Raw genomic sequence first — 20,170 nt, forward strand, 5'->3', positions numbered from 1 at the left:
GTAGCCATGGGGGTGGGGGGCTGTGGGGGCACTGCCCCCTGACTTCCAGGAGGCCCTCCGGGGTGCAGGCTGTTTTTTTCCGTTTTTGCCAGAAGAAAGCGGCAAGCCCCACAGTGGATAAGAAAGGGTGCCCTCCCAACTTTTTAATAAGCCCCTGACTGCAGCCGCCCATATCACATGGCTTTTTGCCAGCGTAGGTCCCCCAGTGGCTGGTATCACTTTTCTGTGGCATAATAATTTGAGTGTAGTTGGACTAGAATCTGGGAGGAGGAGGAGACTGGATTTATACCACGCCCTTCACTTAAAGTCTCAGAGCAGTTTACAATCTCCTTCCCTCTCTCTCCCCACAACAGAACCCTGTGAGGTAGGTGGGGCTGAGAGAGCTCTCACAGAAACTGCTCTTGAGCAAAACAGCTTTGAGAGAACTTGTGGCTGACTCAAGATCACATCAGCAACTGCAAGTGGAGGAGTGGAGAATCAAACCCGATTCTCCCAAATAAGAGTCTGCACATTTAACCACTACACCAAACTGGCTCAGGCTAGAATCCCCACTCTACCACTGGCTGACCATGAGTCAGTCACTTTCTTTAAGTCTACCTCACAGGGCTGTTGTTACTGCGAGGACGAAATAGTGGAGGTGAGGACAATGTGGTTAAGCCACTTTAGAGCTCTGCTGGGAAGAGATGTGGAATATAAATATCTAAATAAAAATCATTTTAAAAGACACTCAGAAGGTGGGAAAGATCTATCCACACACTAGCACATTCCACTAGTGTCTTCGACCAGCAGTACAGAGGATTTAACTGAATGTGTTGGACGTGAGAAAATAGTGTGAAAATACAGACTCATGAGTTTGAGGAGCCCAAGGGAGAAGCCAAATTGAAATGGGGATGTTCTAATCGAACTAGCCAGCTAGGAAAATTGAATAGCGTTCCTCCTTTATATGTATGATTGAGGCAAACGCATGGATTCCCCTGTCTCATCTAGTTGGCTTTTAGTCCATACCAGCAACTGTACAGAAGGAGCGAGGAAGGGTTCCCCCCATGGGTCTCTTTGCTATATGTATTCATGTGCTTTAACAATGGCTGTCATACCCCAGGTATTTGGTGGCATTTCAGGTATTCTGCGAGTGTTCGCTTGAAAACCCTCCTCTTTGTTTTCTTCTCTGCTAATGGACGATTAGGAGAAAGCTGTTTTTGCATAATGCATAAAGACCGTTAAGATCTCTCGCTCACTCGCTGGAGGAGACATCTGGCGTAATTGGCACGGCGAAGTAAAAACTTGAACTACGCACTTGAAATATTTTGACAACTCAAAGTTTAAAAGCAGTGTAGTGTATCGGACTCAGCGCAAGCGCCGCGCGACCGAGCCACCCTCGGGTCGCCGTGCGCAGCGCGGGAAAAGCCATTACCAATCCTGACCAAGGGCGGGAAGTTTGACTGGCCAGGATTGGGCTGGCCAGCGAAGGGGATGTTCCGGGAGGCATGTATATATTAGCGGACCCGGCCGCGTGTGCTCAGTTGCGTGTGATGTACTCGCCAATAAAGACCTATGCCTTCACCACGTCTCGTCTCCCAGTACATTACACTGGCGACGAGGATGGGATCTAGATAGGTCCGGCCGCCCCGAGGGGAACCTGACCGGGCCGGAGACGAGGAAGGCGTGAGACCGCAGGATCGCACAGCCCGCCGCCACTATGGCGAACTCTACAGTAACGACGGGCCATCTTGCAGAATTCAACCCGGAGCACCCCGAGAGATGGGAGACCTACACAGAAAGGGTCGAGTGCTACCTGCGGGCGAACCTGATCGAAGATGACGACAGGAAGAGAGACGTCCTGCTGAGCGTCTGTGGAGAAGAAACTTTCGAGATCGCAAGAGGCCTCTCCGCTCCAGCTAAGCTGACCGAGAGGACCTACCGGGAAGTCGTGAGACTCCTCACGGGCCACTTTTCGCCCCAACCGTCCATCGTCGCCCGCCGATTCCTCTTCCACAAGAGGGACCAAAAGTCGGGGGAGACAGCGGCGGTCTACCTGGCGGCCCTGCGACAGATCGCCGGGAACTGCAATTTTGACAAAAGGGACGAAGCCCTGAGGGACCGTTTCGTCTGGGGCCTCCGAGACGAACGACTGCAGCAGAAGCTCTTCGCTAAGGAGGAGCTCACGCTACAACAAGCCTTCAACGAGGCGACGGCGTTCGAGAGGGCCACCAAGGCGTTCGGCCAGCCACGCGGCGAAGCAGTCCACCAAGGGGAAACAGAGCTGGAAGACCGAGCAGAGGAAGAAGCGTTTCAGCTCCGGAGGCCTCAGAGAACGGACACACGGGCCCCCGCGAGACAACGAGCGACGGAGAGGGCCACCGCCACCACCGGTTCCAGGTGCGCCAGCTGCGGCGACCCCCACGAGCGACGGGACTGCCCGTACCGCAACCTGGACTGCCGCAGCTGCGGAAAGACAGGCCACATCGCCCGGGCTTGCCGGGCCAAGAACAGCCGCCGCCAACCGTCAGCGCATCACGACTCCCTGGACACACACACGACGGCATCCACCAGTCTGCAGGTATTGAACTTGCCCCTCTCGGCCCCAGACAAGGTCAAAATGTCGGTCCTAATCGAGGGCGCCCCCTGCATCATGGAAGTAGACTCGGGTTCCTCCATCTCTATCATTTCGGAGGAAACCCTCAAGAAACTATGTCCCCGCCGCCGCATCCAAACGAGGCCAGCGGACTTCGTACTGAGGGACTTTCAGAAGAACCCAGTACACATCGTGGGGTGGGCCCGGGTGCAGGTAGAAAGAGGGGGTTTTAGGGGGCCCCTAGACATCCTAGTGGTCAAGCGCCAACTGACCACACTTCTCGGGTTAGCGTGGTTCAATCCACTGGGGATCCAGCTGGTGGGGGTGGACCAATTGCAGGCCAGCAATTTCGACGGGGTCTGCCGGGAGTTCCCCGAGGTCTTCGACGGGTCCTTGGGGAGCTACAAGGGTCCGCCCATCACCTTACCGATAGACCCAATGGTCAGGCCCATAAGGCTTAAAGCGAGGCGCGTCCCGTTCGCCCTTAAGCCTAAAATAGAGGCAGAACTGGACCGCCTAACAGCCCAGGGCGTCCTAGAACCTGTAACGTATGCGGAATGGGAGACCCCCATAGTAACGCCAGTCAAACCCAACGGGGAGGTTAGGATCTGCGCCGACTACAAGTGCACGATCAATAAGGCGCTGCAAGACAACCCCTACCCAGTCCCGGTGGTTAGCCACGTCCTAGCAGCACTAGCCGGGGCGAGGGTTTTTGGAAAGCTGGACTTAGCACAAGCATACCAGCAACTGCCGGTCGACGCTAAGACAGCGGAGGCGCAGACGATCGTGACCCACAGGGGCGCGTTCAGGGTTAAACGGCTGCAGTTCGGGGTCAGTGTAGCTCCGGGGATATTCCAGAGCATAATGGACTCTCTCTTAAAAGGGATCCCCGGAGTTCAACCCTTCTTTGACGACGTTTTAATCGCCGCCCCCACCGAAGGAGAGTTCAGCTGCCGCCTGCGAGAGGTCCTCAGACGGTTCCAAGCGGCGGGGTTGCGAGTCAAAAAGGAGAAATGTTTGTTGGGTGTTCCGCGAGTGGAGTTCCTGGGGTTCGCCGTGGACGCGGCTGGAATTCACCCGACGGCGGACAAGACCAGGGCCATAGTCCAGGCCCCTGCCCCCAAATGCAAGGCAGAACTACAGAGTTTTTTAGGATTATTGAACTTTTATCATGCATTCCTGCCACACAAAGCCGCCGTGGCGGAACCGTTGCACCGCTTGTTAGATAAACAGGCCCCGTGGGTCTGGGGTAAACGCCAAGCCGCGGCGTTCCAGGCAGTGAAAGACCTCTTGGTCTCTAACGCGGTACTTCATCACTACGATGAAAACCTACCCCTGATCCTGGCTTGCGACGCCTCCCCCTACGGAGTAGGAGCGGTCTTAGGGCACCAACTCCCGGACGGGAGAGAGGCGCCGATCGCTTACTACTCCCGGACTCTGTCCCCTGCCGAGCGGAACTACGCCCAGATCGATAAGGAGGCCCTGGCGATCGTGGCGGGGGTGCAAAAGTTCAATGACTACCTCTACGGTAGGCGTTTCACCATCGCCACTGACCACAAGCCGCTCCTCGGCCTCCTAGCCCCCGATCGTCAGACCCCCCAGATTCTGTCTCAGAGGGTTTTAAGGTGGAACCAGTTCCTGAATTCATACACTTACGCTCTGATACACCGCCCCGGTAAAGCAATGGGTCACGCAGATGCCCTCAGCCGCCTGCCGCTACCCACAACGGACCCAGATCCCGCCCCGGCACACGGGGTGATGCTCATTGAGTCGCTCCCCGAGCGCCCACTGCACGCGGACGAGGTGGCTCGGGCGACTGGGAGAGACCGCATCCTCGCACGGGTCAGGGACTGGGTGGGAAGGGGGTGGCCCTCGGGCAAGGTGGAAGAAGCATTTCGGCCGTTCGCGTCCAGGAAGGACGAGCTATCGACACACAAGGGGTGCATACTCTGGGGGAGCCGGGTGGTGGTGCCCCACCCCCTGCGCAGACAGGTATTGGAGGATCTCCACGAGACCCACCCGGGCATCGTGAGAATGAAAGCCCTGGCCCGGAGCTACGTGTGGTGGCCGGGCATGGATGAGGAAATAGAGGGGTGGGTAAGAAGGTGCCAACCATGCCAGGAGTCCAGACCCAATCCGCCGTCCGCCCCGGTCCACAGGTGGGAGTCGAACGGGCGGCCGTGGTCCCGCCTCCATGTGGATTTCGCGGGGCCGTATCAGGGCCAGATCTTCTTTATACTTGTGGACGCATATACAAAATGGCTAGAGGTAATCCCGGTGGCCTCGACCTCCACCGCAGCAGCAGTCAGGGCGCTCAGAAGGGTCCTCTGCACACACGGGATCCCTGACACCCTGGTGACGGACAACGGCACGGCATTCACCTCCCGGGAATTCCGGGAGTTCACCGACCGGTACCTCATAAGGCACATAAGGTCCGCCCCATTCCATCCAGCCACCAACGGCCAGGCGGAGCGCATGGTGCGGACCACCAAAGAGGCCCTTGGCCGTATAGTACATGGGGATTGGGACCACCGCCTCTCAGCATTCCTGTTCCACAACAGGATCACCCCAAACCCTGTAACCGGTTTCAGCCCCGCAGAACTGCTCATGGGGAGGAAACTGACCACTCGTCTTGATAGGCTACACCCGGACCGGGCGCCGGATGTCCGCGGGTCCCCCGAGGTCCGGGAAGCAGTGAGAGGATTCTTTCCGGGCGACCCAGTGTATGCGAAAAACTTCGCAAGCGGCCCCGAGTGGTTGGCGGGAAGGGTTCTGAGGGTAACAGGCTCCCGGTCATACGAGGTAACCACCGCCGGAGGCCAGGTGCTGAGGCGGCACATCGACCAGCTGCGCCGCCGCACCCTACCCGAGGAGGCAGAAGAGGCAGAGAGTAGGGAACCGCCAGCAACGGAACCGCCAGAAGGGGCCCCGCCAATACAGGAGCTACCCACGTACGAGGCCCCGGCAGCCGCGGGACCAGAACCGGAGCCAGCACCCGACCCGGGCCGGCAACAGCCAGAAACGGCGCCACCCACGTTGGGATCGGGCCCCACACCAACGGCAACCCCGAGGAGATCAACACGGGAACGCAGGACGCCAGCGTACCTACAGGACTATGTAGTTTAAACTAGGAGGGGAGGAGTGTAGTGTATCGGACTCAGCGCAAGCGCCGCGCGACCGAGCCACCCTCGGGTCGCCGTGCGCAGCGCGGGAAAAGCCATTACCAATCCTGACCAAGGGCGGGAAGTTTGACTGGCCAGGATTGGGCTGGCCAGCGAAGGGGATGTTCCGGGAGGCATGTATATATTAGCGGACCCGGCCGCGTGTGCTCAGTTGCGTGTGATGTACTCGCCAATAAAGACCTATGCCTTCACCACGTCTCGTCTCCCAGTACATTACACACGGCGAAGTAAAAACTTGAACTACGCACTTGAAATATTTTGACAACTCAAAGTTTAAAAGCAGGCTTTAAAAAATACAACTTTGATTTTATTTAAAAACCACGGATGGTGTAATAAGCTGATATAATAAAGCAGAGTGTTCAGTAATAATTCTTCGAGTTGGGCACAGAGAATTCCAAGAGCTTCCTCAGAGATTTCCGTCCCCCCTCCACTGCCAAAGACAACAAAGCAAATATTCCTCTATTTGTTTTACTGTATTCTTACAACAGCTATGCTGTTCTCTTTAGTCACTGAGACTAGTCTGCCAAGGAGGGACATGATAACGTTTTATAAAATTATGTGTGGGGTGCGAAATGTGAATAGAGGGAGCTAGATAAAGCCAGCAGTTGACCTGACCCAGGCAAGCCCAATCTTGTCCAGTCTCAGAAGCTAAGCAGGGCCAACTCTGGCAAGTACTTGGATGGGAGACCTCCTTGAAATACCAGAAGTCAGGAGGGCAGGGGCAGGCTTGATTCAGCTACCTCTCTGAATATTCTACAGGCCTCCAGTAGGGGCCAGCCACCAGAAGTTGACATGACTTCCAGGTGCGCAGACAGACTCACACACACATTTAAAAAATACAACAACAAAACCACCAAAAAAGAGAGAATGCTAGAACTTAGAGGTGTGCAATGAAGTTGATGGGCAATAACTAAAGAACAAACAAAAAAAATGCGCCAATACTTCTTTACTTGATGAGTAATTTAGAAGAAGAAGAAGATATTGGATTTATATCCCGCCCTCCACTCCAAAGAGTCTTAGAGCGGCTCACAAACTCCTTTTTACCTTCCTCCCCCACAACAGACACCCTATGAGGTGGGTGGGGCTGGAGAGGGCTCTCACAGCAGCTGCCCTTTCAAGGACAACCTCTGTCAGAGCTATGGCTGACCCAAGGCCATGCTAGCAGGTGCAAGTGGAGGAGTGGGGAATCAAATCCAGTTCTCCCAGATAAGAGTCCGCACACTTAACCACTACACCAAACTGGCTCTCCGAATTTAGTGAATTCACTGCACTGGATGTAGTCATAGCCATTAACAGAGATGGATTTAAATGGGTGTTAGACTGATTTATGGAGAGATTCATTAGTGGCTACTAGCTGTGATGACTAAGGAAAAGGAAAGGTCCCCTGTGCAAGCACCAGTCGCTTCTGACTCTGGGATGACGCTGCTTTCAGGTTTTCACAGCAGACTTTTTTACGGGGTGGTTTGCCATTGCCTTCCCCAGTCATCTACACTTTCCCCCCAGCAAGCTGGGTACTCATTTTACCAACCTCGGAAGGATGGAAGGCTGAGTCAGACTCGAGTCGGCTACCTGAAAATCTAGCTTCCGCCGGAAATCGAACTCAGGTCATGAGCAGAGCTTAGGACTGCAGTACTGCAGCTTTAACACTCTGCGTCACGGGGCTCTTTAGTGGTGACTAAAGGGAACTGTAATGTTCAGAGGCCGTAACGCTGGACAGCAGTGCTAAGAGGCAACGTCAGGAAAAGGCCTTTGCATCCATGCCCTGTTTGTCTGACCCCACACTGGCCTGATCCCTCAAAGCTGTTGATGTTCTAGATTGGGGGGGGGGGGCGCAGATCCATGGGGGGAGGCGTGGGGGGCGCTGTGGAGGGGGGTGGCAGGCCATCAGTCTACCTACAGCACCATGTGCCCTCGGGGCGGTGCTGTCTTTTTATTGCAATAAAAAAGGCCAACGCCATGCTGGGAATTATTAGGAGGGGAATTGAAAACAAATCAGCCAGTATCATAATGTCCCTGTAGAAATCGATGGTGCAGTCTCATTTGGAATACTGTGTGAAATTCTGGTCAACGCACCTCAAAAAGGATATTATAGCATTGGAAAAAGTCCAGAAAAGGGCAACTAGAATGATTAAAGGGTTGGAACACTTTCCCTATGAAGAAAGGTTGAAATGCTTGGGGCTCTTTAGCTTGGAGAAACGTCGACTGCGGGGTGACATGATAGAGGTTTACAAGATAATGCATGGGATGGAGAAAGTAGAGAAAGAAGTCCTTTTCTCCCTTTCTCACAATACAAGAACTCATGGGCATTCAATGAAATCACTGAGCAGTCGGGTTAAAACGGATAAAAGGAAGTACTTCTTCACCCAAAGGGTGATTAACATGTGGAATTCACTGCCACAGGAGGTGGTGGCATGTACAAGCATAGCCAGCTTCAAGAGGGGGTTAGATAAAAATATGGAGCACAGGTCCATCAGTGGCTATTAGCCACAGTGTGTGTGTGTGTGTGTGTGTGTGTGTATAAAAAAATTTTGGCCACTGTGTGACACAGAGTGTTGGACTGGATGGGCCATTGGCCTGATCCAACATGGCTTCTCTTATGTTCTTATGTCTGAAGGACTGCACTAGGGTTGCTAGGTCCCCCCAGCCACTGGCGGGGGTAAGATTGCCAGCTCCAGGTTGGGAAAACTGGAGATTTGGGGGTGGAGCCTGGGGAGGACAGAGACCTCCGTGGCGTACAAGGTCATAGAGTCCACCCTCCAAAGCTTCCATTCTCTCCAGGAGAACTGATCTCTGTAGTCTGGAGATGAACTCTAATTCTGGGGGCTCCCTAAGTCTCACCTGAAGGCCGATAATCCCAGAGTGCATACCTCTGACCCCCAAATTCAAGGATTTCTTCTCACAATTAACTTAGTAATAATTGATATCTAGCAGTGTAATCTGCTTCGTGAATATTCATTTGTTTGGTATATCTATAACTTACTGGGGGACCCAAAGCTGCTTACAAAAAAAACCTCACCTGGTTTAAAAAATTGATAAACTTGTTTGTTTGTTTGTTTGTTTGTTTGTTTGTTTGTTTGTTTTAAAAAAAGTACCTCCAAAAGCAGGGCTGGCATCATCATACATTGAGGTGGGGTTGCTGCTAGAACCAGAATTTCTGCTGGGGCTTGTTGTTGCTCTCAGTGTGGTGTAGTGGTCAAGTGCGCGGACTCTTATCTGAGAGAACCGGGTTTGATTCCCCACTCCTCCACTTGCAGCTGCTGGAATGGCCTTGGGTCAGCCATAGCTCTCTTATCTGGGAGAACCGGGTTTGATTCCCCACTCCTCCACTTGCAGCTGCTGGAATGGCCTTGGGTCAGCCATAGCTCTCGTAGTTGTCCTTGAAAGGGCAGCTGCTGTAAGAGCTCTCTCAACCCCACCTACCTTGCGGGGTGTCTGTTGTGGAAGGGGAGAAGGTAAAGGAGATTGTGACCACTCTGAGATTCAGAGTATAGGGCAGGATATAAATCTTCTTCTTCTGTCCCCCATCTACATCCACTCCCCTGCCACCTGTTTTTACTGTGCCCCCCCCCCCAGCTACTCAGAGGCACTGAGGAAGGGCATGGGTGCTGGTGAACCGTGGTCGTACTCTTTGTGGCAGTGCCAGAGTGGTAGAGTCAACAGCATGGGTGGTGGGAGGGCTTGTCACAGACAGGTGGAGGCATGAAGGTGTGGGGTTGGAAAGAGGGGCATGATGGTGCCTGGGCCGTTTGTCCAGGTTCCCCCCCCCCAAAAAAAAAAAAAAAACTGGAACCAGCACTGACCCAAAATAAGCGAGACGTCTTGGGCTGCCGTTCAACAGGCCAATCTAATTGGCCAAGACCCTGAGCTGTAATCCACAGTTTGGTGTAGTGGTTAAGAGTGGGGTTGATTCCCTACTCCTCCACATTTAGCCTGCTGGGTGACCCTGGGTCAGTCCCAGTTCTCTCAGAGCTATTCTCTCAAGAGCAGTTCACTCAGAGCTCTCTCAGTCCCACCTACCTCACAGGATGTCTGTTGTGGGGAGAAGAAGGGAAAGGAGATTGTAAGCCACTCTGATTGAGGGGTGGAGTATAAATCCAACTTTTCTTCTTCCTCTTCTCATGCTCCTGGCTGTTCCCAAGCTATAACTACCTGCAGAGGCGAGAAAGTGGGGGAAAAATACTCAGCTGAGTTTCTTCAAGCTCTATTTCCCCTTCCTCTGTTCTCCCTCCTATTGCTACTGCATTAAGCAGAAACGACAATTGTATGATTTTTCAAAATGTCTTTCCTGATTAATCAGATTGTGTTTCGAGTTGATCGAATTGCTTTTAATATATTAAACTAACCCGTTCTTCCACCGAAGGCTCTCGCTTTGATTTTGATTGCTTCTCTCTGTACGGTTCTCTGTCATTAGACTCCGCTCTGATCATTCAGACCCAGAGACCAGTCATTTCCATTCTTAGCTTTCATGTCTTTGGCTGTCTTTCTCCAGGTGTGGCTCTGCGGTGGCAGCATGGAAGTCCTCCCCTGCTCTCGAGTGGCACACATTGAACGCAAGAAGAAACCTTACAACAACAACATTGGCTTCTACACAAAGAGAAACGCCCTGCGGGTGGCTGAGGTGTGGATGGATGATTACAAATCGCACGTGTACATTGCGTGGAACTTGCCGCTGGAGGTATGCTTTCAGATCTTCTTTCCTTGTGCTTTGTAGTTCTCATCATGCCCTGCCTAGTCTCTGTGGATGAGAAGACGGAACTCTACGGGAAGGACACGAAAGAAAAGTTTGGGCATAGTTTGACTTACCTTTACAAGATGTTTCAGTACATTGGTCTTCTGCTGATGGATCATAACCCTCACGGCCAGCCCTAGACTGTCTGGCACCCTAGGCAAGGCTAACTTCTGGTGCCCCCCTCTGTGCTAAAAATGTCACCAAGTCACATGGGAGGCACCCAGTTCGGCACCCCCAGAAGGCTGGCACCCTAGGCAATCACCTAGTTTGCCTAGTGGCAGAGCCGGCCCTGATGACCCTCAACTAGGTTGCACCTTGAACTCAGGTGGGGTTCACCAAGGAGATCACCATTAAATAAAAAGAACACCCATAAAGGAGGAAAACAAAGTAAAAACTAGAGGCAGTTAAGAGATTGTTATTAGTATAATTATCATCATCATCATCGTAAGGCAGTTTGTGTAGTATAGCCAGGAGATCCTAAGATTGTCTGGCAGCCAGAAGTTCTAGCTCTTTTAGCTTTAGAGAATAAAAGGCGTAGAATGGAAGATGAATATGTAAGAACCTATCTTTTATGTAAGAACCCTATTGTTGGTTCAGAACAATGGTCCATCCAATCCAGCATCCTATTTTCCACAATGGCCAGCCAAGTACCCACCCCGTAGAAGCAAAGGCAAGAGGCCAAGGTTGTTGCCTCCCTCCCAGGAACTGGTATTTAGAAGTGTACTTTTTCTGGACATGGGGTGAAAAACATTAAAATAATTTGACCATAGAGTTCGTGATGGTTCCTAGAGCCACTCAGAAGCAGGGCTACCAACAGAGAGGGACTACAGTGACAAAATTCCTGGGGGCCAGGGCAGCTGGAGGGCCCTTGAAGCCAGCTCCTGCTGCTTCCAGCCAAACTTCTTTCCATTATTTAAATGCAGTTCTGGCTTCAGCCACTAGGGGTGCAGGGAAGTCTGAGCACAGTAAAAGGTGCTCTGCTATCAGCTAGACTTGCCTTTCTCCAAGATTGAAGCAAACTTGCCTAACATATCGTGCTAAGGCCACCAAGAAAGCTAGCCATGGAGCAAGACAAGCTACACTAGCCACTGGCCTGCAGCCTGTCAGGCTCTGTTCATTGATGTCATTGCTAACTGCTGACTACTAACCATATTGATCAATATGCATATGTGCCCACTAACCTGTAGTCATAGAACAGTAGGGGGGGGCAACAGTAGGGGGGGCATGTAGAGAGTAGCTTCCCAAGAATATCAAAGGCTGCCAGGCCTGCTTTGAAGTAGAGAGTGTCTGCCAGACTCTCACCTCCTCCCTAGAGGCAGCAAGGACATTGCCGCCGGGAATTGTAACCACCAACTGAAAAGATAAGGGGGAAAGCCGTGTGAAACTCTCACAGGCAAGAGCAGCCTTTGTTATGGGAATCGGGGTGTAGATGCTATTGCTTTGATGTTAGATGTTAAATACCAATGATTTGAACTGCTCGCTATCCGTTCCAATACCTATAATGCTGGAGTAACTTTGGAGTATACAATAAATGCAATTTTGTTCCAAACAACAAGTTTGCTCATTTGGAAACTTCAATGAACCTTCGCTGACCCTGCCTGCCAACCAGGGTCATTTTCTATAATAGTCTAGCCTTCCTTTCTTCCTTTCCTTGCACTCGGTTCAGCCAGATCTTGCAAACAGGTATAATGTTGCAGCAAGATAAAACGACCTTTCTCTCTCTTTTCCTTATTTTATTTTCCTCATTTCCACATTTTCCTCATTCATTTCTATCTCCTTCCACCTAGTTTTCCCATGTTCCTCTTCCCCCCGCCCCTTTATTTTCACTTCTTGGTCTCAAGAATCTCTCATCCCGACTGCTTGGTGACAAGATGTACTTAAGAGTAGTCAGGGCTTTTTTTTGAGCTGGAACACAGCTCCGCCTGGGATGGCCAGGGCTCTTGCCCTTCTCCCAAAGCTGTGGCAACATCTTCCTGGAGCCTGGCTCACTGGCTGAGCTCACAGGGCCAAGCCGCACTGTGGCACAGCTTCCTGGAGCTCCTGCTGGGCTTTTTCTACCAAAAAAAAAGCCCTGAGAGTAGTATAGTAGCAAACCTTTGTTGATATTATGAATGGGGGGGGGGGGAGGTTAATATTTCCCTATGATTGAATAAAATAGTAAAAGCATGCTTCCCCCTTCCTCTTCCATTCATATGCACGGTAATGGAATATTAATCTATTTTAGTGGTTCTACGTGTGGAATAGAAGTTACATCTCCCAGTTCATTATTGTGCTGGTGGAAGATCTAACAGCCCTTTGTAAGGCCACTTTGTTCTATGACAAATGATGTAATCTTTTAGATACCATTTTAAAATTAGATCTGTAACAAACACCATACCCAGTCTTTCTCCTCAGCGTGGACCTAAAGCTGCACAGTTCTCCTGCCCTCCATTTTATCCTCACAATAGCTGTGTGAGAGCTGTGTGAACATCTCACTCAGCAACCTTCCATGGCAGGCTGCGGGTCTGAGACACCTGACAGGTTGCTTAAAAGCTCTCTTATTACATGTTTTCTATTGTGAAGGTAACCTGGTTCAGGTTGTTCCAGTTCCCTTCATTTTTGATACTGTAACTTCCATCATCATTCCAGGGCTAGTGGCCAGTTCTCAAACATATAGCATTATTTTTGGAGTTATGTCTGCCACAGAGACCCTTAGCTTCAGTTTGAAGTGTGCTGGTGGTTTGTCTCACCTGTTCTAGGATTTTCCCACGCCTGTCCATTTCGGCAATGGAACTCCCACAATCCTCCTGAAGCTGGCGATTCCTAGCGTCAGGGCTTCTTTTGTAGCAGGAACTCCTTTGCATATTAAGCCACACCCCACTGATGTAGCCAATCCTCCAAGAGCTTACAGGGCTCTTAGTACAGGGCCTACCGTAAACTCTAAGGGGATTGGCTACATCAGAAAAGTGTGGCCTATTATGTAAAGGAGTTCCTGCTACAAAAAAAGCCCTGCGTAGAGCTGTAAACATTATGGTAAAAATGTTTGGGTTTACCATAGAGTTTCCAACGATACCTAGAGCTACCTTTGGGTAAGTCTAGGAATCACCAGTAACTTTATGGTAGGTACTAACTGTAAGTAGATGAAGACTTTTTTCCATTTTTCTCTCAGGATGCTGCTTTCACACCCCCACCCCAACCATCCTGCCCTGGCAACCCTAGTTGAGCACATTGATAGAGCATCTGCTTTGCATGCAGAAGAATCTAGCTTCAGTCCTCGGCATCTTGAGTCAAAATGGGTGGTGCAAAAGACCTCCAGACAAAAGTGTGTGACATGAAAGACCTCCACAAGATCTTGGAGATTTGCATTTAGTCAGAGTAGATGCTACTTACCTTGGTAGACCAGTGGCATTATTCAGTATAAGGCAAGTTATATTTTCATATGATCTTTGGACCATAACACTGGAAATCAGTGAATTTCAGGAACATAGCCAGGGCTTTTTTTTTAGCAGGAACCCACTTCCGGCCAGCTTGGTATCAGAGGGTGTGGCCTAATATACAAATATGTTTCTGCTGGGCTTTTCTTACAAAAAGCCCTGAGTGAAACAATAGTGAAGTCGGGGTGTGGCCTAATATGCAAATGAGTTCCTGCTGGGCTTTTTCTACAAAAAAAGCCCTGAACATAGCTACCAAATTGGCAAAATGTCATAACAAATGTCTCTCTTTCAGAATCCAGGAATTGATATTGGGGATGTTTCAGAGAGAAAAGCACTAAGGAAAAGCTTGAAATGCAAGAACTTCCAGTGGTACTTGGACCACGTCTACCCAGAAATGAGGCGATACAACAACACCGTTGCATACGGGGAGGTAATTAAGAGCAAACAAGCCCTGTGTTGAAGTTAATGAATACTGTCGACTTACGGTGGACTTGAATTACATATTCCATCTTGCCCAGAGGATTTTTTTTCCTGATCTGCTTCTAATGAGCTCTGTGGGGAAATACTGGAGAGAAGCCCAATTTTGGCTGGCCACGAGGCATCACATTGAACATAATGAGACACATGGCAGATGCAAATTATGATTTCATCTCTCTAACTTTTTTTATTTATGGGAATTTTACCAAATCATATCTAAAGAAGGGTAACAGTGCAGTCAGGAAGTAAATGAGAGGACCAAAGGCACAATAACAACATTGATAATAAATGGTCATTTTAGAAGTGCTCAATTGGGAAAGGACACTAAAATGTGCGGGCTTGTGTACTGCTAAGACTAACTAAAATCAGGCCTTTTTTTAAAAGCAGGAACTCAGTTCTGGCTGGCCTGGTGTCAGGGGGTGTGGCCTAATATGCAAATGAGTTCCTGCCAGGCTTTTTCTACCAAAAAAGCCCTGTGTGAAATAATGCTGACATCAGGGGTGTGGCCTAATATGCAAATGAGTTCCTGCTGGAACCCTGACTAAAATAACAAAGTAGTTACCATTACCTCTGTAGTAGGATGGTCGAAGTATTGGACAAGAGTTTTATGGATATAGGCAGGCCTTGGATTCAGCAGGAGCTCACAGGAGCGCAGCTCCTGAACCTTTCTGAGGGTTCCCCCTCCTCCTCCCCACCTCGTCCATTGACTAGTAGGTGCAGCTGCATAACAATCCCTGGATGAGCTTCATCACCTATGTTTCTACAAAACGACCGCTGGATATAGGAAAACCCCCACAAATGTGGGTTCTAGATCAAAAGAAGCCTCAACTCTCCCTAGAAGCTAAAATGACTAAACTGTGGCTATCATACTTTGGTCACGTTATGAGAAGACAAGAGTCACTTGAAAAGACAAAAATTGCAAGGAAAGCTGCAGGCCGCAGGAAAAGAGGAAGAACCCAAATGAGATGGATTAATTCAATAAAAGAAGGTACACGCCTTGGTTTGCAAGACCCGAGCAAGGCTGTTAGCGACAGGGCATTTCGAAGGATATTAATTCATACGGTCACCATGAGTCAGAAGTGACTTGACAGTTCTTAACACACGCACTCGCGTTCACGCAGGTGTGATTTGGGATGAGCTGTCCTTGTTCTTTCCTTGATGTATTTGATGCACAGCTTTGTCTATGAGGACGCAGTCCCAGGTTCCGTCGTGCCAGGATGGTAGCTGCGGAGTTGTTAATTACCGCTGAGATGTCCTTCATTGTCTGGCTGATACCCATATGGTTTAAGATACTTTTTTTGATGGAGTAAAATGTCCTTGATCTTTCTTTGTGTCCTACTTTCCTTCAGTCGCAAGGTCTGTAGAGAATAATTTGGAAAGCTGCTCAAGAACAAATCCAGCCCGCTCCTGGCAGGGCCACAAAGTGGCCATCTGGAATCTCTGCATCTTTCAGGTGGAAAGGACTTCAGAGGTTGCCAGGCTGCCTTCTGATTCAGCAAGGCGTGGAGAAGTGTGGTGTAGCCAACAACCATGGAGGGGGGCAGTGGGAGGAGGTACTTCTTCTCTTCTGGAGCCATTCTTCTGACCTGAAAATGCATGCTCTAGATCAGGGATGTCGAATTCATTTGTTATGAGGTCCAGATCTGACATAAATGAGACCTTGTCAGGCTAGGCCATGTCAGGCTGAACCATGTGTGTACCTATTTAAGATTAGGTAGCAGATATATAAACTTTATAAAGGACACAGACAAACACAATTAAAGATTTTTTTTAAAAAAAAAACCATTAAAATATGCTTAAAACATTAGCAGTACATCTTCAAGGTGCTTTCTTTGCATTTCTCCCATGGGTTCCAGGGAATTGGGCAAAGGAAGCTCTGGCTTTTTCCTCCTTTCCCTAGGGGACCAGGAGGGGGAAGAGCCTCAGCCAAAAGAAGGAAGAGAGGCTTGGCTCAGTAGCTCTGCTGTGGGATTGAGAGAGCCTGGCAAAGCAAGCTCTGCCTTCCCCCCTTCTCCCCAAGGGAGGAGTCTCAGCCAATAGAGAAAATAGAGGCTTTGCTCTGTAGCTCCTGTGCAATTGAGCAAGCCTGGCAAAGCAAGTTGTTATGCAGAAGGAAGCAAGAGAGCGGGAGAAGGAAGCAGATGACAGCCAATTGCTCAGGAGCCTGATAGGAGCCCTCCAAGGGCCTGATTCGACCCCCTGGGCCACATGTTTGACACCCCTGTTCTAGATGGTATCACTAATTCAGTTCTGAACCTGCTCCAGACTGGGTCACTGTCTCGCAACCAGGGTGAGGAGGAGGCCTAAGCAAAAAAGATGGGAGAGAAGAGGGGGGGTGCCAGCCATGATGGAAACGCTTGCTGTCCTCATCCAAAACCTGGTGAAACAACTCTGAATACCATTCTGCAGAGTGGTATTTGGCAGAGAGTTCCACCAGGCTGGAGCCAGGGCTGAAAAAGCATTATCCAGAAAATAACTTATTCTAGGCCTTCTAGTACTGAATGTAATACTTGTGAAGGTATATTTATCACCTGCTGGTTCAACAGCCTGGAAAAAGATCTGAGCAATGGAATTTCTACTAAACCCCAATTAAATAGTTTCCATTGATGTCCCCTTTTTTGACAGCTTCATTCCAAAATCATTATTTATGAATGTATATTTTGCCGTTTTGTCAAAATGGTACTGTGTTCCTCATACGAGAGCCCTCCAGAGATTACCATTTCAGAGGACTCAGCAATCTTCCAGCTCCCATGACTGTTTCCCCTCAGAAGTGTTTGATTGAAAATAGAGCCATTAAATAAAATTGTTTAGGGACATATATGAAATACAGTAGATGGATGGACACAGACATTGCAGGGAATGCAGACTTTGAAATACCAATTGCATTCCTATTAATGGCAGTCATTGGAAGCCATTTGGTTACATGCATTTCTTTTTAAGAACCATGGTGATGGAGGAAAATGCTGTCAAGTGTCAGACGACTTACAGCAGGGTTTCCCAACCCCCAGGCCGTGGACCAGTCCTGGGCCATGGCCTGTTAGCAACCGGGCCATGAGTTGTATAATTATTTCATTATATATTACAATGTAGTAATAATAAGAAGAAGACATTGGATTTATATCCTGCCCTCCACTCCAAATTTCAGAGTCTCAGAGTGGCTCACAATTTCCTTTACCTCCCCCCCAGCAACAACAGAAACCACTGCCCCTGCCCTTTCAAGGACAATTCCTACGAGAGCTATGGCGGACCCAAGGCCATTCCAGCAGCTGCAAACGGAGGAGTGGGGAATCAAACCCGGTTCTCCCAGATAAGAGTCCACACACTTAACCACCACACCAAACTAATAGAAATAAAGTGCACAATTGTATCATCCCGAGACCATCACACACACCCCTAGTCTGTGGAAAAATTGCCTTCCACAAAACTGGTCCCTGGTGCCAAAAAGGTTGGGGACCACTGACTTACAGTGACCCTGCAAGGTTTTCAAGGCAAGAGACGTTCAGAAGCGGATTGCCACTACCTGTCTCTGTGTAGCAACTCTAGTGATTTCCCATCCAAGGACGAACCAGGGACAACTGTGCTTAGCTTCCGAGATATGATGAGATCGATCTAGCTGGAGCCAGTTTGGTGTCGTGGCTAGGAACATGGACATGAACATCTGTGAGAACTGGGTTTGATTCTCCACTCCTCCACAGGAGAGCCAGTTTGGTGTGAGAGCCAGTTTGGTGTAGTGGTTAAGTGTGCAGACTCTTATCTGGGAGAACCGGGTTTGATTCCCCACTCCTCCACTTGCACCTGCTAGCATGGTCTTGGGTCAGCCATAGCTCTGGCAGAGGTTGTCCTTGAAAGGGCAGCTGCTGTGAGAGCCCTCTCCAGCCCCACCCACCTCACAGGGTGTCTGTTGTGGGGGAGGAAGGTAAAGGAGATTGTGAGCCACTCTGAGACTCTTCGGAGTGGAGGGCGGGATATAAATCCAATATCTTCTTCATCTTCTTCTTCACATGCACCTGCTGGTGTGACCTTGAGTCAGTCACAAGTTCTCTCAGAGCAGTTCTTTCAAGAGCAGTTCTCTCAGTGCATTCTCAGCCCCACCTTCCTCAGAGGGTGTCTGATGTGGGGAGAGAAAGGGAAGGAGATTGTAAGCCACTCTGAGATTCCTTCAGGTAGTGAAGGGCAGGGTATAAATCCAATCTCCTCCTCCTCCTTCTCTTCCCCTTTTCTTCTTTCCAAATTAGGGCTTAAGAACGGTGCCTGGATTTATTTTGCTTTTTGGTTTCTTACAGCTCCGCAACAACAAAGTGAAAGATGTTTGCCTGGACCAAGGACCGCAGGAGAACCACACAGCGATCCTGTATCCATGCCACGGGTGGGGCCCCCAGGTCAGAATTTGTATTAGTTACTGTAAAAAGATATCAGTCATTGTTAATAATGCTGTAGGGTTGCCAAGTCCAATTCAAGAAATATCTGGGGACTTTGGGGGTGGAGCCAGGAGACATTGGGGCGGAGCCAGTAACAAGGGTGTGACAAGCATAATTGAACTCCAAGGGAGTTCTGGCCATCACATTTAAAGGGACAGCACACCTTTTAGAATGCCTTCCTTCCATAGAAAATAATGAAGGATAGGGACACCTTCTTTTGGGGCTCATGGAATTGGACCCCCTGGTCCAATCCTTTTGAAACTTGGGAGGTATTTTGGGGAGAGGCACTAGATGCTATACAGAAAATTTGGCACCTCTACCTCAAAAAACAGCCCCCCCCCAGAGCCCCTGACACCCGCAGATCAATTCCCCATCATTCCTTATGGGAATCGTTCCTGGAGGTGCATAATGGCTGTGGGGGTGGGTGGAGCTTCCCCCGCCGGCCAGCTGGCTGGGGGAGGGGGGAAGCCTGTAAAACCAGGGGATCCCTTGCTGGGACCTGGGGATTGGGAAGCCTATAATGCTGTGATGTACACAAACTATGTGCATTAAAACAGATCTGATCTCGGTCAGAATGTCCATTTCTCTCTCCTCCCGTTTATATACATCATTTCTTTGCTCTTTAAAAAAAAGCAGCATTTTTAAAATATATTTGAGCCTGTGTTCAAATACGGTGGGCAGCCGTTGCCAACGTGGGCACAACAAGCCAGTGCCGACAGCTGGCCCATGTTCAAAACTTACCAGGTTGTTGCGATGGATGACAGTTATAGCTATTTTGGTCTTCTGGCTCAGCGCAGCGCAAGAGCTCAGCACCTGTCAGCACGGCAGCTGAGCCTGATTACTTTGCAGCTTATTTAGGCCAAAGCTTGGGGAAGCCGGCTTGCTGGATCAACTTGTCCACTAGGTGTAAGCCTGCGCCACAGCTACTTGCCTCCGGCCCAACTCCTGGCTGCCTACTCCTGTTGACCTTCTCAGGCTTTGCTACCTGGACCTCAGGGCACTGCTCCTGAGGGATAGTTGCCAGCTCTGAGTTAGAAAATACCTGTAGATTTTTTGGGGGGGAGGGGAGGAACCTCAGTGGGGTACAATGCCACAGAGTCCATCCTCCAAAGCGGCCATTTTCTCCAGGGGAACTTATCTTGGTCATCTGGAGAGCACAGGACAAAAGAGAATGATGTCCCCCCCCCTCCCCGTTCAGACTTTTTTTTTTACTTATTCGTTTAGATGTTTTCTACCTCCCTTTTCTCCTCAGTGAAGACCCAAAGCAGTGTACAATGTTATTCTCCCTTCCTCCATCTTATCCTCACAGGACACCAGTGAGGTATGTTAAGCAGGGGGGGGGGGAGGTTTGTAGCTGAAACTCCTTTGCATATTAGGCC

At 49.9% G+C, this 20,170-nt stretch overlaps 1 protein-coding gene across 1 annotated transcript in view; it reads left to right on the forward strand.

The window, feature by feature from the left end:
• GALNT17 (polypeptide N-acetylgalactosaminyltransferase 17) overlaps window positions 1-20,170 on the forward strand; it is a 340,476-nt gene that overhangs the window by 299,415 nt on the left and 20,891 nt on the right. The window contains exons 7-9 of the mRNA XM_060259462.1: window positions 10,244-10,429; window positions 14,189-14,326; window positions 18,657-18,752. Coding sequence (XP_060115445.1) covers window positions 10,244-10,429; window positions 14,189-14,326; window positions 18,657-18,752 — 420 coding nt within the window. The remainder of the gene's footprint in view (window positions 1-10,243; window positions 10,430-14,188; window positions 14,327-18,656; window positions 18,753-20,170) is intronic.

The sequence above is a fragment of the Heteronotia binoei genome, chromosome 18, assembly GCF_032191835.1.
Source record: "Heteronotia binoei isolate CCM8104 ecotype False Entrance Well chromosome 18, APGP_CSIRO_Hbin_v1, whole genome shotgun sequence".
Lineage (NCBI taxonomy): Eukaryota > Metazoa > Chordata > Lepidosauria > Squamata > Gekkonidae > Heteronotia > Heteronotia binoei.